Source organism: Schistocerca cancellata, chromosome 8, assembly GCF_023864275.1.
Source record: "Schistocerca cancellata isolate TAMUIC-IGC-003103 chromosome 8, iqSchCanc2.1, whole genome shotgun sequence".
Taxonomy (NCBI): Eukaryota; Metazoa; Arthropoda; class Insecta; order Orthoptera; family Acrididae; genus Schistocerca; species Schistocerca cancellata.
Window position 1 is genome coordinate 414,227,701 of NC_064633.1, and position 18,948 is coordinate 414,246,648.

Sequence of the window (18,948 nt, forward strand, 5' to 3'; positions counted from 1 at the left end):
TTTATTTCTTCTCCATGGATTTTAATACCTACTCCGAATTTTTCTTTTGTTTCCTTTACTGCTTGCTCAATATAGAGAGTATTCCAATCAACATTTTCGAAAGCTTTCTCTAAGTCTACAAATGCTAGAAACGTAGGTTTGCCTTTCCTTAATCTTTCTTCTAAGATAAGTCGTAAGCTCAGTATTGCCTCACACATTCCAGTATTTCTACAGAATGACTTTATATGAATGCATGATTTTGCAGTGACATGTACTGATAAAATTCTCTTGAGTATCCAGCCAAGTCAAGTAGTTTAAAATCCACAGGCTTTCGACTGAATACTTCTCAGCCATTGTCAAGTAGTGACTTGTGTGGTTGTTGCTATCATCCTTTATAGAAACAATACAGTCTTTGATATCACTGGTGTCCTGACTAGCACCATACTAGATAATGTTTTGGATGCAAAACCGTGCACCTGATTCAGTCTTCCAAAGGTCAGCTCCCAACCTATGTTTAATAGCAGACCTCTGCCTTTACTGAAGGTGTTTTCAGAAATTTTGATCTCTACTGCTTCCTTTGTGATGTTATCAGAGAAACCATTTTGTCCATGTTATAATAGATGTTTTTTAATGTGCAGTTTGATATCCATTTTTCAGAGCATTGTCTGCGAACCATTATTTTTCAGGACACCTTAGGTAGTAACACCTTTGATGATGTTTAGTATGCCCTTCAATAGTGCAGAGAGTATGTCCAACATACAGCCATCCACCCCCACACAATATTCTAGATATTCCTGGTGTTCTGAGATCACAGACCCCAGGAGTTGTCAGTTTTTTGCTGGGCATCCCCATCTGTTTTAAGTTTATGTGCTAATTAAGGATGTTAATTTCTCTTATGACCATTCTTGGCAATTGGACTTGAAAAAATTGGAAACAGTCTTGTACAGTAGCTCTTCAGCAGTAAAACTACTGATCACTTTCTATTAGACAGCACTTGCACATTGCCACAGGATAAATTGTACATATATAAATATTCACTGCAAATTGAAGGTAGAGGAAACCTGACTATCTTTATATGAACTGCCTTTGAGGTGACAATGACAGGAAATAGTTAACTAACATGAAAACACCTTAATGTTTCACATTACCTTGCAGTGCAGTCTTCTCAAGTTCAGCATCAGCAACACATAACATTTACAAGAGGATCTAGCCAGTCCATAATTTACGTTTTATAAAATTTATATATTATAAAATGCACTTCACTGCACGCACTTTTGTGGGTCTGAATAATACTGCTTTCTCCTTTGTACTAATAGCCAGTAACAGGTATCTAGAATTTGGCAGAGCCCATGACTCCACAACATATCTGGCATACATTTTGTAATAAATCGGAGCCCATGTCATCTTAGAGCTCTCTGTATTGGATTATTCTGGAACTACAGTTACTGAAAACGACGGGATATAGCTGCACCAATATATTCACAATCTCCTGCAGAATATTCTTTAACACTAAATCCATACCTTCTTACAATGAGAAATACATAGCTTTACAATATTCTAAATAAAATAATCCATTTAACAAAATAAATCAAACAATATACAACTGCATATTTAACAAATATAGCTTATGAACTTCTACAGCATCATTAGTTGTAATTTTAGCCATGAGGCCGCAGCATGTCACGATCACTTCACAGCATTAATTCTCGTTACACTCACTAGATGGCACATGCATATAGTTAGGCATGCTCTATGCATGTCTCTTTACTCATGAGAGCAGACAAGTGCTTAATTGTTGCCAGCTATTACAATAAAATGTTATTAAGGTAAAAAAATATATGTTTGGAAGTTCACTGTTTGTGGTTCTAATGATACTTGTATTGTTACAACCCAAAGATTGAATTGATTTTATGCCTCTTTTAGGAACTACCTAATCTTTCGTGTTACTGAACCACAGAATGGCAAAAATGCAAACTTCCTTATGTTCTCTTCAAGGGGCCTTCCACTTGGAGTCTTTGGTGAAATAACTTGTGAAATTTGTTGTTTGTTGTAGTCATTGTCTTTGAAAAACTTCCTTAAGTGGCAGAATTCTTTTGGCAGTTTTTCTGCACCTGGGATGGCTTTCGTTCAGTGCACCAAACCCTCAGAACAGAATGTTTCTGTGCTGTGTGGTAGTACTTGGTAGCATGAAGATACTGGTCCATGTATTTGAGTTTGGCATGCAAAGATGCCAGAGAATGGTGAGGAATCATCTGCCTTTACCCTGTCATGAACATGATGCAGACATTGATACTTTTGATGTATTACAAGATTCCAGCTTTTCTTGTCAGTGAGATCAGGTAACAAACGTGTCATCAATGTAACCTAAGCTTTGCAGGAGTCGTATCCAGGATGATGTCCCCAAAGTACTCCTTGTGTAGTTTGGTTGTAACTGGAGCTACAGGACTTCCCATCTCAGTGTGTATGGTTAAAATAGTCTCCACTATACAAAACATATGATTGTTCACTGCCTTGTATTACATTGCACCAGCCAAAATCAGCTCTACTGTGGCTACTGTTCTCAAACATGGTATGAATTGGTTGGTGTTCATAAGCAGCTGGAAATAGCTCTTGACTTTAGTCAAGCGATTGGCAGTTGCTGCAAATCAGTATGTTGAAGTTCCGAGAGTCATGTATCTCTGTTACCTGTTATATCCTCCCCCGTTGATCCTGTCTCTCCTGCTGAAAGTACAGCATCTGTCATTATTCATCCACCTGAATGCAAATGATGTGTCAGTGGTAGAAGTAGGCATTCTGTACAGGATGGACAGGGATCACAAGGACCCAGGATGTTGTACCGATTCCACTAACCAACAACCTTGAGGTGCTATCTTAAACTGAAACTGAGCCAGCAGGACTCACTTCACCTGTTTTAGGGAAACCTGTTTTGTCCAGTGTCAGGAGGAATCAAACGCAAAAGGGTAGGAGTCTATCAATTGTAGGCAGTTCAAACGTACCTCAAATGATGGTACCCCCTAGGGAAATGACAACAAGGGACAAGAGATGACACCAGGTGCATTCAGAGTGCGCGCGCTTGGGGTCAAAACAACTGCAGATTGTGGCACTCTTTAGAACAAATCGTGCCTCTCGTCTGGGCTCTGAGGTCATTCTTGGTTCATTCCAGCAACTGGCAAAGAAGGTTGAGAAGACAAGCCTTGTGCACAGAGCTTCAACAGCACTCACAATTTGCAGCATTGTCCCCGGACCTGATTGTGGCCCTTTGGTTCTGAGTCAAGTGGAAGGGCTGAACCAGATACTTTGAAAGTTCTGTGAGAAGCTTGGCTGCGAGTTCCTGGACTTGCGCCACAGGGTTGAGAACTGTAGGATCCCCTTAAATAGGTCAGTTGTGCACTACACATCAGAGACTGCTTCTCATATGGATGACTGTGTGTGGGCTGCACACAAGGATTTTTTAGATTAGGAACACTCCATCCAGTACAGATAGCAATAACTGTAGCAAACCCAGAAATAAGAAATGCAGCTCACAGATGAGAGTGTTAAAATCCTAATGGGTAACTGTGAAGGATTTGCAGCAAAGTGTCAGAGTTCAAAGTGCTCTTGGAAAACAGTGAAGCTCACGTAATACTAGGTACAGAAAGCTGGTTGAAACCTGAAATATATAGCACTGAGATTGTTGGGGAACATTTAAATGTATATCAAAAGGATAGGCTAATGGGGAAATGGAGATGGTATAAAGCACAGTAAACAAGAAACTCAGATCCACTGAGATAGAAACTGAAGCTGCATGTGAGATTGTTTGGGCAAGACTAAGTATCAGGGGTGGGCATAAAATGGTAAACGCGTCCTTCTATCACCCAGCATACTCAGCTCCTGATGTAACTGAAAGCTTAAGATAAAACCTCAGTTTGCTTGTAAATAATTTCTGCAATCATCTGTCAGTCAGTTGGGAAAATTATAATTTTGTTAGGGGTAGATGTGATAAGACGTCCATTGAAATTTTACAAAAGGCCTTCCCTGAAAAATTACCTATAACAGTTAGCTCAGAACCCCACACATGATGGAAATGTGTTGGATCTAAAGGCAACAGATAGACCTGACCTCTTTGAGGATGTCTATTTCAAAAGTGATATCAGTGACCATGACGCATTTATGGTAATAATGATTATAAAAATACAAAGGATAACTAAAACAAGCAGAAAAATATATATGTTCAGTAAACTGGATAAAAAATCAGTTGTCATATCTCAATGAGGAACTTGAAACTTTCAACACAGGGTAGGAGCGTGTAGAGAAACTCTGGCTCATGTTTAAAAGAATAGTTAACCATGCGCTGGGTAGATACATACCCAGTAGAACATTTTACAATGGAAGGGAAACTCCATGGTATAAAGTCACTGTCAAGAAACTTCTAAGGAAACAGGTCACTGCATAATAGATGTAAAACAAAGCATAGGGTTATCGATAGAGAAATGCTGAATGAAATGCGTTTGGCTGTCAAGAGAGCAATGCATGATGCCTTAATGACTACCATAGCAGAATATTGTCAAGTGAACTTCCACAAAACCCAGAGAAATTCTGGTAATATGTAAAGACTGCTAATGGCACCAAAGGTAGTGTCCAGTCCCAAGCTAATGAGACAGGAACTGAAATTGAGGGTAGCAAAACAAAAGCTGAAATGCTTATCTCTGTTATCAAATATTTCCTTACAAAGGAAAATCCAGGAGAATAGCCCCAATTTAATCCTTGTTCCACTGAAAAGATGACGGAAATAAGTATTAGTGTCGGTGTTGTTGAGAAACAGCTGAAATCGTTAAAATTGAACAAAGCTCCAGGGCCTGATGGAATCCCTTCAGATACTGTACTGAATTTGTGGCTGAGTTAGCACCTCTTCTTACTATCATCTCTTGTAGATCCCATGAACAAAAAGCTGTGCCCAATTCTTGGAAAAAGGCACAGTTCACACATGTCTGCAAGAAGGGTAGTGGAAGTGATCCTCAAAATTACTGTCCAGTATCCTTGACATTGATTTGTTGTAGAATTTTGGAAACATATTCTGAGCTAAAACATAATGAGGTATATTGAACAGAATGAACTACTCAATGGCAACCAGCATGGATTTCGGAAACATTGATCATGTGAAACCCAACTTACACTTTTCACATGACATACTGAAAGCTTTGGATCGAGGCAATCAGGTAGAGGCTGTATTTCTTGATGTCTGAAAGTCATTTGACGCAATACCACACCTACACTTATTGTCAAATGTACAATCATATGGTGGGGTATCAAGTGAAATTTGTGTCTGGTGTGAGGACTTTTTGGTAGGGAGGATGCAACAGGTTATCTTGGTTGAGAGGCATTGTCAGACATAGAAGTAAGTTTTGGTGTCCCCCAGGGAAGTATGTTGGGCCCCTTACTGTTCATGTTGTATATTAATGACCTTGCAGACAATATTAATATTAAATCAGGATTTTTTGCAGATGATGCACTTACGTATAGTGAAGTACTACCTGAAAGAATCTGCATAAATATTCAGTCAGATCTTGATAAGATTTCAAGTTTGGCGCAGAGATTGGTAACTTTTTTAAATATTCAGAAAAGTAAATACCATGCACTACATAAAACAAAAAAACATGTAGTATCCTATGACTATAATATGGAATCTGCCAACTCACACAAATACCTGGGTGTAACACTTTGTAGGGATATGAAATGGAATGATCACATATACTCAGTTGTGAGTAAAGCAGGTGGTGAGCTTCGGTTTGTTGGTAGAATACTGGGGAAGTGCAGTAAGTCTACACAGGAGATTGTGTACAAATCACTAATGCAACCAGTTCTAGAATACTGCTAAGTATGTGGGATCTGTACCAAATAGGACTAACAGGGGATATTGAATGTATATAGAGAAGGGCAGCACAAAGAGTCACGGGTTTGTTTGACCTATGGGAGAGTGTCACAATGATACTGGAGCACTGCAGGACTCTTGAATATAGATGTAAACTATCCTGAGAAAGTATTAACAAAGTTTCAAGGACCAGCTCCAAATGATTAATTTAGGAATACACTACTACCCCCTACGTATTGCTCACATAGGAATCATGAAGATAAGATTAGACTAACTACTGCTTGCACATATGTGTTCAATCAATCATTCTTCCCGCTCTTAGTATGTGAATGGAACAGGAAGGAACCCTAATAACTAGTTCAGTGGGATATACCTACTGCCATGCACCTCATGGCAGTTTGCAGAGTGTAGATGTTGATGTAGATGTAGAGAGGAGAAATGGGATTTGTACTGCATAAAAAGTATTCACATACATGAGACGAAAGTCTGGTAATGATAGGGTGTTTTTAAAAATAATATTTTTTACTTGCTTAACTTGGTTCAGCAAAATCTTATGCTTCGAGGAACACTCAAAATGACTTCATTACCATCGCTTAATTACGACTAAGCGTGCGAGAGAGATCCATGCTGTGCAACTGTTTATTAATTTTGTAAGCATTGTGCTACCGGACAATGATTTAAATGATCATTGTATGTTGTATGATAGGTAACCATTTTAGATGTTGTCAAGGCACCATCTGCCTTCGCCTTTGTCGTGAGCTTGATGCAGACATCGATATTTTTGATGCGTTCCAAGAACTCGTCCAGCCTTTCTTGTCAGTGAGACCAGGTAACAAATGTGTCGTCAGCATAATCTAGGCTTTGCTGGAGTCGCGTCCAGGATGATGTCCTTATAGTACCCCATAAATAGGTTGGCTGTGACTGGAGCTAATGAGTTTCCCATTGCAGTGTGTCTGTCTGGTTAAAATAGTCTCAACTGTACAAAAAATATGATCACATTAGAGTGTGCTTAAATAAATCTACAACAGTGTCATCAAATAACTGGGAGAGCAGATCTTAGAGTCCTTGATGGGAATGCATAATGAGACCACATCAATACTGACCATCATTAAATATCTCCTCCCTCACACACCTTGACCAGCTACATTTTATGGCCTTTCAAAAATGCATGAGAAGGGCACATCCCTTTGTGCCATTGTGAGCATCACTGGATTACTAACTTTCAGACTTGCGAAACATCTGGTGAACCTCATTACTCTGCACATTGGTCACTGTATGCACTATATCAAGAATATGATTGACTTCATTAGTAAAATTAAATGCCTGCATTTTCAAGGAGGTTGTCAGCTTTTATGTAGCCTCATTATTCATGCATGTTCAGTTATTCGATGACACTGTTGTGGATTATTTAAGCATACGCCGAGGTCACCATATTTTTTTGTATGGTGGAGAATATTTTAACCAGACAGAAGGCCTGATGGTGGAAAGCCCATTAGCTTCAGTTACAGTCAACATGTTTATGGAGTACTTTGAGAGCATTGCCCTGAATATGGCTCCTTGCAAAGCACACCTTGAAACATGAAGTGTAACCAAATCAGCAATAATGTAAACCTTATAAACCCAGCAGCCTCTACTTCCTCCATTTATATGTAATAAACTGTTGACCTTAGTATCCAAAGAGAGGATAGTAGAGTTTGAGAAAAGTTAAACATGATGTAATTAGATGTAGTATTAGATATCCAAGAATGAATAATAGGAGATACTTTTTTTGGTCTCTAAATCATCAATAGAGTGAGATATCTGGTAAGTGCTGTTATGTGGTAATGGAACAAGAAACTGGTCAGTTTTATAAGAGAAAGCTGCTTCAGTGACACAATAAATGTCCCTCAGGCAGCCCACTCACATTTCCCTTTATACGGCACAAACAGTTAAATTTTCAACTCACTGGAGGGTCAATTTCAGCTCTCAGGTCAAGAAAGAGGTTAACGTGTCCTATTAGTATATCAGGTGAGGTGTTGGAGTGGGTAGCAGGCTGGACTTCCATTCTGAATGAAGGGGGAGTGTAGGCCTCCTCCACCCATCCAGATGTAATTTTTCCATGTTGCTTGAGGTAAATAGTGGGATTTTTCATCCGAAAAGAATAGTGCCAATTTCCTAAGCTGTTCTTATTCTGTCTGAATTTGTAATCTGTTTCTTAGGTCCATGTCATTCGAAGGTTGCTAAACCCTACTCTTCTTCCCATATGTCCCAGTAGTGTCGCCTTATCAAACTTAAAGATTTTGGATTGAATTGTAAACAGTTACACTGCTTCAATTCTAGATAATAGGAAGTTGCTTCCCAATATACATTGTGTCCAGCTGTTGTCCATCCATCACTAACAGCCTGACTGTTCTGGAGGCAGGTGTTGGAGGTGCAGTATTCTCAGGCAGTCTCAGATAGGTTTCAGTGGATACTCACGTAGTTCTGCCAGTACAAACACTTATTACGTAAATCGTTGATGAAGTTCCATCTGAGAGATTTTAACAGGACAGTGGTATTCATTACGAGGAACATCTCATTCAAAACTTTAAAGATCGTGATGTTCTTGGACCTCATGCTTTGTTCCAAGCTATCGTGGCTACCACATCTGGAGGATCTAAAGACAAGATCTCTGAATGTGAATAACATTTTCAACTGTCTTGTTCAGATGTCTGATGAAGCAACTAGGTTGTGATTGCTGGCTGAATTGTGTGTGGACTGTGTGTGGTTCAGTCTATAACAAACTTCGAAAGTATTCACCATCAGGGGATTTGGTGGGCTTTCAGGTATTTGCACAGTTAGTCCCTTACATGGCTGTAGTGCTGCTGTTGCTGCTGCTGCTGTCACTTCCTTTCCGGCAGCAACTCCTCTTTGTGCCTCAGTCGTAAGAGGTTCTTGTCCATTTCAGAAGAACTAACATTCCAAACTGTGGTTAATCCTACTATAGAAACAAATTCCATAGATAGTTCGCAAGGAGTGAACTAATTCTGATATTGTGCTAAACACATTCTGTAGTTTCCTGATGTGGGACAAATAAGACCTTTAATCCAGGGTTGGAGCGCACACACCCTGGTGACTGATGAGATCCAAGATAATTTTAGGCCTAATGAATTATAGGAGGGATTTTGTTTTTAACTCTATATTTATGAAATTTTAAATGAGCACCACAAGCTATTTAGAAGTATGTAAAGATATGTCTAGGCAAGAGGATTCCTTTGGTTTTTCTGAGGTTTTCCTTTAGCATGTCTTTAAAGATCCATTTAACAGAGTAATTTATAACCTTTGATGTTGATTTGTATTCAGTCTAGTGGTCACTGAAGCAAGTGAGACATATTCATACTAAGAAAATTCTGCACAGCTAATACCTACAGTATCCTTCATTCCAATTGCATGGCAAATGCCCAGTATATAAACAGGTCCAGATTGCCCTTCTTTACTTTAAAGACTGAGGAGTATCATTTGAGTCCTGTGGCACCTGGGAATTAAGGTCTGTGAATTGATAGATGTGACAGGAAAGGAAGCAAATAGGACAAATTCAGTGGCCCAAGATGCTATCCTCACAGTTTTAAATCTAGATTCATGGTTGAATGAAAGCAACAAGAAACTGCGGCTGGTGAAGCCAACAACTCCACTATGGTGTACCTCCTTTTGGCCACTTAAATGAAAACTTCTCAGCCCTTATTGGATGAGGGTGAGTCAAATGAAAACCTTAAATATTTTTTTAATTATTATTTATTGTGCGGAAGTGGTACAAAGCTGTATCACTCTTCAACATAATCTCCCCCATGCTCAATGCAAGCCCTCCAGCCCTTACAAAATGTATAAATTCCTTTAGTAAAAAATTCTTTTGGTAATCACACAACCACTCATGCACCGCGTGGCGTACCTCTTTATCAGAACGGAACTTCTTTCCTCCCATTGTGTCTTTGAGTGGTCCAAACACGTGGAAATCACTTGGGGCAAGGTCTGGTGAGTATGGTGGATGAGGAAGACACTTAAAATGCAGGTCTGTGATTGTTGCAACTGTTGTACGAGCAGTGTGGGGCCTTGCTTTGTCATGTTGCAAAAGGACACTTGCTGACAGCAATCCACGTTGCTTTGATTTGATTGCAGGCCGAAGATGATTTTTTAGGAGATGTGTGTATTATGCACTGGTGAGAGTGGTCCCTCTAGACATGTAATGCTCCAAAATGATGCCTTTTTCATCCCAAAAGTGTGTCAGCATAACCTTCCCTGCTGATGGTTCTGTTCAAAACTTCTTTGGTGTTGGTGATGAGGAATGGCGCCATTCCTTGCACGCTTTCTTCGTTTTCAGTTGGTGGAAGTGAACCCAGGTTTCGTCCCCAGTAATTATTCTTGCAAGGAAGCCATCACCTTCTCGTTCAAAGTGCCGAAAAAGTTTTTCACAAGCATCAACACGTCGTTCTCTCATTTCAGTAGTCAACTGCCGTGGCACCCATCTTGCAGACACTTTGTGAAACTGGAGCACATCATGCACAATGTGCATGACTAATCTGTAAACATGCTGCAGTGTCATTGTGTCGCTCAGCGGTTTTCCTTCACTATGGCTTCAACTGCTGCAATGCTCTGCGGAGTCACAATTCGTTGTGCCTGAGCTGGACGAGGAGCATCTTCCACTGAAGTCACACCATTTGCGAACTTCCTACTCCATTCGTAGACTTGCTGCTGTGACAAACATGCATCACTTTATTGAACCCTCATTCATCGATGAATTTCAATAGGTTTCACTACACAAAAACCAAATAACAGAACGCTGTTATTCCCTGCTGCAAGTCGCAAGTGGGGAGGCCATCTTTATACTGATACTGCGACAGTTTGTGTGCATGTGCACTATGCTGCCACCTACTGGCCATTCTGCGTGCTGTTTGTAGCAGGCTTACCAACTTACAGGATAACGGTACGAAATTTCGATTTTGTTATTACAAATTTAATGTTTTCATTTGACTCACCCTCCCTTGTATAATGTATAGCACTATAATGCACAGGGATTTTCACCTGCCTCGAGATGACTGGGTGTTTGTGTTGTCCTCATTATTTCATCATCATTCATGCACGTGGCGAGATTGGACTGAGAAAAAGTTGGGAATTTGTACGGGCGCTGATAACCGCGCAGTTGAGCGCCCCACGAACCAATCATCATCATCATCATCATCATCATCATCATCATATAATGCACAATTCCTTGCTGCAGCAAAAACTCTCCAATATGTGGTGCTTGTGGCTTTCAGGTTTCATGAAGACACATTTTAACTGATTATTTCATATTCAGATAAGACGACAAATAAAGTTTACCTGCTGATCAGACACCCTCCCCCCAATTAGCAAATGAAGAAAACAATGTGGAACAAATATTAAATCAAATTTTGAGAATTGTTTCCTAAGCTGAATTTTAATGTCTTATCGACATGCTTTGTTCACACAAATTTTTGATAAGAGATTCATCAGTTACACATTCTGTGATCCAATCTTAACTGTAATCTACAAATCAAATATGCTTTTAACAGCAGATTTTAATATGAAAAGAGCTAACAATTTTAGTGGCATTCTTAAGAAGTTGTATGATGAAACCACCATTACTGAATAACTAGGAATATTAAGATACTGTGGCATATTGTGATATACTAGACTCTCGCTAATCCAGCCCTCAGTATTCCGGCCTCTGAGTAATCCAGTGCACATCCAAAAAACGTGTGCACAATGACTTGTCGTGCACAACAATGCTTTATATATTGTATTTGAAATTGTAGCTTTCTTTACAGTTTGGAATCACGTCTTCAGAAAGGAAACACGTTACACTAGACCTAGAGCAGAAGCCAGAGATTTTAGATAAGTTAAATCAAAGTTCTTCGCAGAAAGCCATTGCTGCTGTGTTCAGTGTTCAACGAGCAACTATTACGACATCAAAAAGAAAGATGATGATATTCAATAGTACTCAACACAAATGGATAGTGAGTTGGGAAAATGGAAGGTTATGCGAAAGAGTGAGAATGAAGAACTGGATGTAGCTGTTTATAGATGATTCATACAACAACGCAGTAAAGGAATTCCAATCAGTGGCTGATTATAAAGGAAAAAGTACCTGCATTTCACAAACAACTTGGCAGTAGTAACTTGTTTGCAGCAAGCGAAGGTTGGATATAAAACTGGAAAAAACAACATGGCATTCGGCAGCTGACAGTCACTGGGGAAAGTCGCTCAGCTAACAATAAGGATGCTGATGAGCTTGTAAGCAAGATACAGAAGATAATAGAGAAAGGAGATTTAACTGCTGATGCCTTGTATAATGCTGATGAAACAGGAATCTTTTACAATATGCTTCCTTCAAAAACATTAGCTGCCAAGAACAAGAAGGTAGCTCGTGGTTACAAGCAACAGAAACAGTGCGTAACATTAATGGCATGTTGTAATGCAAATTGGAGTCATAAAATCCCAACATCCACGTTGTTTTTAACACATTGACATAATTACTCTACCACTGCAGTATTGCACTCAGAAGAAAGCATTTATGGACAGACAAATATTCTCTCGATGGTTCCATGAAATGTTTGTACCAGTAGTGAGAAAAAAACTGAAGAAGAAACAGCTACCACTGAAAGCTATCCTTATAATTGACAATGCTCCCAGTCATCCTTCAGATGTTTCTCTAAAGGGCGATGGTATACGAGCACTCTTTCTCCCACCCAATGTGACAGCCCTAATTCAGCCCATGGACCAGGGAATTTTTGAATCAATTAAATGTCATTATTGACATTCACTTCTCGTCTCCTTGCAGAATGAAAGTGAAAATGACTCTATCGAGACTATGCTGAAGGCGTGGAAAGCAATTAACGTATGTGATGTTGTTTTCCAAACAGCCGAAGCATGGGATAAAGTGGAGAGTGCTACCACGATGAAGAGCTGGAGAAAATTGTGGTCATCCATTGATACAGAGTTGGATCCAGTAGTGAGTGACAGTGATAAGCCAGTCAACTCGGAATTATCAATTACTTTGTACACTAACATGTTCCACAACATTCCAGGAGGAGAAGAAATTGATGATGAAGATGTTACGAAGTGGCTGAATGAGGAAAACTGTGATCTGGACCAAACTTTAACAAATTAAGAAATAATCAAAAGTGTGCAAGAAAGTATTGGTGAACGTAATGAAAAAGAGGACACAGGAGGAGAAAGCATGAAGATTTCTCACACTGCTGGTGCTGAAGCTACCAAGGTCTTCCTGGAGTACATTATGCAACAACCAGACACATGCAGTACTGATGTGATGCTTGTAAAGCGGTTGTGTGTTAAAGCATGCCACTGTCGCGTATCATCATTGTGACAGTTAAAAATTAGGGACATGTTTCATAGTGAGTGATACAAGTGTACAATTATGTACAGTATTCACTCAAGGACTTAGTTTTCTTTGAAAATTAATGTATTTTTGATTTAATAAAGTGCATCATCTATGTTTTAAAATTGTATCCTTCGGTTTAATAAAGTACATTACATTATATACCCTATGTTTTCAAAATAAATAAAAAACAAAATAAATGAATAAAATAAATTTCAGACACTCTATAATCCGGCACCCTTATGTCCCTAGAATGGCTGGATTAGTGACAGTCCAGTGAATTATGCATATATGTACACATTTTTGTTAAATTGTAAATTTTCATGTTATCTTTCATGATTTTAGTTTTGTGTTATGCTCCGAACTCTTGATTGAGTAATACCTTTTTATGTTAATCATGTGCTGGCAAAATATTAAATGTTGTCTGTGTTGCAAAGAGAATATGAAAAATAAAAGAATATCACTGATTACCTACCAACTTACAGGATAACGGCGCGAAATTTCGATTTTGTTATTTTGTTATTTTGTGATTTCATAACACTCTTGAAATAAATCTGTTGCCACAAAAAACAAGTGTCAGGTGCTAATTTACTGAAATTAACTTCATGAAATTTGTGACTTTCTTTTATGTAAGTAGTAATAAAATACTTTACAGCCATTTAGAGCTAGAGAATGACATGTTGGTGTAGTTAGAAGAATCAGCAGTCTTCAGTATGTCTCCTGTAGTACATCGTCTTTCTTTACTAAAGTGTATTACTACCTCTTTCTCTGTGTGTTTTATTGTTTTTATTAATCGACCAATGCACAACAATAATTTGTCCACAGCCTTCAACGTTGTGAAGCAGACACTACAAATAATATTTGCCACTAGTTTGCACAAAGGACTGTCATTGCCAACTTATACCCAAACCTGCTTCTGTCCACATTGTCAGTGGTGCCTGTATTTGAGATAGTGGATGTTTTATATTTATTTGATCCATCAAATCCTACATTTACAAGATAGACAAGGATAGTGGACAAACTTAAATTTTTAGAAGAAAATTCAATTTACAATATGTGATATAAATTTTAGATCATAAATTATAAAACACTACAAAACAGATTGGCTTATGTGAGATGATAGCTTAATAATTGAGGGCAGCACAGTTTATCAGACTACATACCCTGTTAAAAAGTTAGTTAACTGCAAGTTAGCAACACTAAAAATTAAAAATTAAACTCAAAATTATAACAGCACAACTCGGACCAGTTGCATACTATCCCATTAAACTTGTAAATTTAAATTTGCTATAGCAAACAATGGAAAATCCAGGATGGAATGTAACAATATAGTGAAAAGGAAAGGTGCTACTCACCATATAGCGGAGACACTGAGTTGCACACAGGCACAACAAAACGTTTGTCACAAATAATAGCTTTCAGTCAGTAAGGCCTTCGTCAGAATTGGGTGGCTAACACACACAAATGCAACTTGCACACATATGGCTGCCGAGCACAGCGCCGTATTCTGCCCATTTACATATCTCTGTATTTGAGTACGCATGCCTATACCAGTCTCTTTGACGCTTCAGGGTATATAATTATTATTTGTGATTTTCTTACACTTACTTATAACTTGTCGAAGTATCTGTTTGTATTTAAAAAAATATAGATTTATAAAAATGGGATCATTCCTTTCTTTCCTTATTGCATATTGTTTCTTTTTGTACCACAGGATGTCATTATTACCTTTGTAATCCACCCTTTATAAACTAGTTTATTTGTTCTGGAGTTTAATAGTCTTTTATGGGCAATGGAAATATTAAAATAATAAGCCACAGTGTCAGGAAATATCTTTACCTTCTTATTAATATCATCCTCATTGAACACATCATCCAGGATTCATGGCATAATATAAACCTAAACAATTCTAAATTTTTGGGATCATTGAATACGCACCTGTTTGTAGCTTTTTGGCTTGCCAGAGGAGATACAACAGGACAACTCTAATTTTATCAAGATCCTGTGGTCATCAGACAACCCGTTTGGTACATTCTTAACATTTAATAATGGAGTTAAAGAAGTAGTAATAAAAACTGCATCAACAGTGCTATTGGAGATAGTTATTATTCTAGTGATATTATAGACAATGTTTTCCATGTTAAATGTAGCCATAAGGTTGCTTACAAAGAGTAAATGTAATGTAGAAAAATTAACATTTAATTCATGACACATTGTAGAATTTATAAAAACTTTGAAAGACTGCAATCAGGCTATCTGTATACACAAATAATGATTACTGTATTATGAGTCAGTTCAAGCACACAATGTTCAAAGTTTTCTTGTCATTAAGATGATTGCTTTTATTTAATTTACAAAAATTAACCACATTTTTTACAACTGTTAGACAACCATCACCCTGTTTACATAACCAGCTATAGCAATTGTGAACTGTAAAATTTGGTAATTTAGATATTAATAGCTCTTCAATCTTGAGCCAGTGCTCAGTGAGACAAATCAGATCTACATTATTAATGACAGTTAAGCAGAAATATTCTAATTTAAAAATTTTCTTCTTACAGGCTGAATATTCTGATTATAAATATAGATTTTTTTCAGATTTTGATCCTGCAGGGTTGTTATTACAATATAGGACAGGTAAAAAGTCGGTACATTGATTCTGTGCACAAAATGCTTCAGAAGAGCTATTTTTACGATCTGAAATGGGTAAAAATTCTTTACACTGGGCTCTGGTGTTTGTAGGGGTGCAAAATTCGTTACTATGTGTAGTACATGTGAACTTGTTGGAAATCTTTAGAATGAAAAGAGTGTCACATTATTTCGTTCACACAGGAAGAGAGGAAAGCAGTGAATAATTCTCTTCATGCAGAAATAGTACTAGGAAGCAGTTGTTGAAGATTTACTGTTGTAAAAATATAAAGAAAGAGGGAGAACATTAAAAATATTCAAAATAAAAATTTTAAAATAGGTTTCAGTTAATTTATGGCTAATTTTTGCAGTGAATTGAAAACATCTTAGTCAGAAACACAAATTACACTGTCTGATACTGTTGAATCTCTCACCTCCTCCAGTTCTTCTTGTTTCGGTAACTGATTGAACAGATACACAACTGCAGAAACAGATCTTGTTTCTCATATTTTTGGAATATTCAGAGCATTTCTATTATCTAGGAGAAACACACTCAGTTTTCCTCCCTTGAGAATAACCATACACTCCACACCCAAATTTTGTTATATACATATATAAATAGGCTTCCTTTTCTTATCATCCTAATGTATTCACCTGCTACAATATCTGCTCCTCTGTATTTTACTAGCACCATATAATGCAGATACATCAGCCGATGGAGATAAAGCAGGTGTTAACCCTCAAGCAGGCATGTCTATGTTTAACGTACTCCAATCCAAAGTAATATTGGTTTCCAAAGTGACATTGCTTTTTACTGTTCCATTGTCATTTTACAATTGTCAACCCATACCTATTCCTTCATTATTGCTTCAGCTAACATAGTAATAAGTTGTGTTATCATATACCAAAAGAGCAGCTATAATATAAAATAAAGTGGAAGCTAGGTGAGAAAAAATTTAAAATCCATACAGCAGAATGACCCACATTCCAGGCTAGCAGCACAATCCCACAATGAGGCAGTTATCTAAAAGATAATTAGTAATCAAATAAGCAGTTAGCAGGGATGTGACAAAACTGCACTGTTCAAAACTTCGATTACATCATTACTATGGGGTAAACACTTGAATCCATCAACAGACATAGAGAAACATTTTATTTTATTATTGTTTAACTAAAGAATGCCTCTTAGTACGTGTAATGTAAATTTATTTTATCCTTGTTTAATTAAACTAGATTAAATTGTGATTTACATGTGGTACGAAGTAAGTTGTGTGCCCACTTGTGTTGTGAAAAATGGTACGCCTGCTTGACAGTTAAGACTGAAATTTGTTTGGATGGATATGGCTCTTATCAGGCACATTTTCTATTTTCATGTGCATTTCCTTATGCACTTTTGTGATCATTCTTATTTGGTGGATGGATGAGTTAACATCCTTCCTGATCACATAGTAATTAGAATTCATGGAAACATCCAATAGAAGCAAACTGATAAATTTGTAGACTAATTGAAATAATGTATTATGATTTATTTCTAGGTTCAATCTGTGTGAGGTAGTTCGCATTAAGCTGCAGTGCATTGAGCTCCAGAAACCACGTAAAGAAAGTGTAGCTGAGATCATTCGTAATTTTTTGGAGGAGAAAGTGAAACCACTTTGGCCTCCTGGGTGGATGAAAATATCTATTCTCCAGCGAGAATGCAAGGAAGTGTACAGCAGTCCTCAGTAAGTATATACTACAGCATGTACGGACTTCAAATGGTCATCTCCATTCAGTCTTATAAGTAGTCTTACCCCTGCTTGCTTGCTAATTTTTCTTTTAGTTGGGTCATCAGGATAGCATTGCTTCAACAGTTGTAATGTGTGTGTCCACTAGCAAGTAACTTTTACAAATCGTTTGCAGAAAGTACTTCCGCAAGTTCTTTCACTGCTTGCAGAAGTAGTTTCTGCAAGTTAATGGAAACCATTTCTTGCATCTTGCTGCAAATACTTGCAGAACTTGTCAGTTGCTGAAATTTAAAAAAAAAAAACTTGCAGAAATTCAATGTGTGCAATATTGGTACAAAAATATTAGAGTCAGCTGGAAAATGGTGCGAAGACAGATATTCCGAAACAAATGTACCGTTGGAACCCTTAAACTTTTAAGAGCTGCGTACTTACTTAAGTACTGTTTTTAAATAAAAATAAAATGAGCTGAGTTTATGTTGCAATTTTATTTTTACATTCAAGCCTGTACTTTACTCTACTTCTCTATGTAATTCCCACCAATATTAAGGCACTTGTCGCATCGTACAACCAGCTTCTACATACTGTCCTCTGTAGAAATATGCCGCCCGACTAGACAATCATTAGAGCAGTGACCGTCCAGATGCTTCTTCAAACACACGAATATGTGGTAGTCACTGATCGTTAGATCTGGGCTGTACGGAAGTTGACCAAATCGTCAGTAATGACTTAAGGTCGCCCATTTTGTTTATCTTCACATTCATGTGGCCGTCTTTAAAAGCTCTCACCCATTTCTGTACCACCCCATCACTGATAATGTTTTCTCCATACACTTCACTAATCTGTCAATGAATTTCAGAAAAATGAATCACAGTGCATGTTTCACATTTGGTGGGTTTCACAATTGGAGAAGGCCTTCAAATACTTACAAACAAACATAAACATGCTGAATCACTCTGTAATAAAGTCTATAGCTTGCCAGTAGAGTGCAGTGGCAGTGTGTTTGCGCTAAATGCCAACCACTGCAGTGAGGGAGTTTAAAATGGTACTCACTTTAAAAACACAGCTTGTATAATCGGCCATCACAGCCAAGAAAGTGTTAAATCAATTTACCGGTTACTTTGTTTCACCAGAAGTGAAAGTAGAATGGTAACATAGGTGTTGTATTATTATTATTATTATTATTATTATTATTATTATTATTATCAGAAACATAAATGCATTGCTTGGGTAATAAAAGTAATAAATATTGTTTGCAGAAATTGAAGAGTAATTGAAAGGTCGTCTTTGGGGATATAGCTTGGTGCATTTTTGTGTCCTGTTTTTGAATATATGCTTGTAATATACAAAAGAGATGCTCAATACTAGCATCTGACATTTTCAGCACGTTTTTAATCTGAGTG

General features: G+C 37.7%; 1 protein-coding gene across 2 annotated transcripts in view; it reads left to right on the plus strand.

Moving 5' to 3' along the window:
* The window catches only part of LOC126095301 (ubinuclein-2), a 381,847-nt gene that overhangs the window by 310,274 nt on the left and 52,625 nt on the right, over positions 1-18,948 (plus strand). For both annotated transcript variants that reach the window (XM_049910091.1, XM_049910092.1), the window contains one exon: positions 17,360-17,545. In XM_049910091.1, coding sequence (XP_049766048.1) covers positions 17,360-17,545 — 186 coding nt within the window. The remainder of the gene's footprint in view (positions 1-17,359; positions 17,546-18,948) is intronic.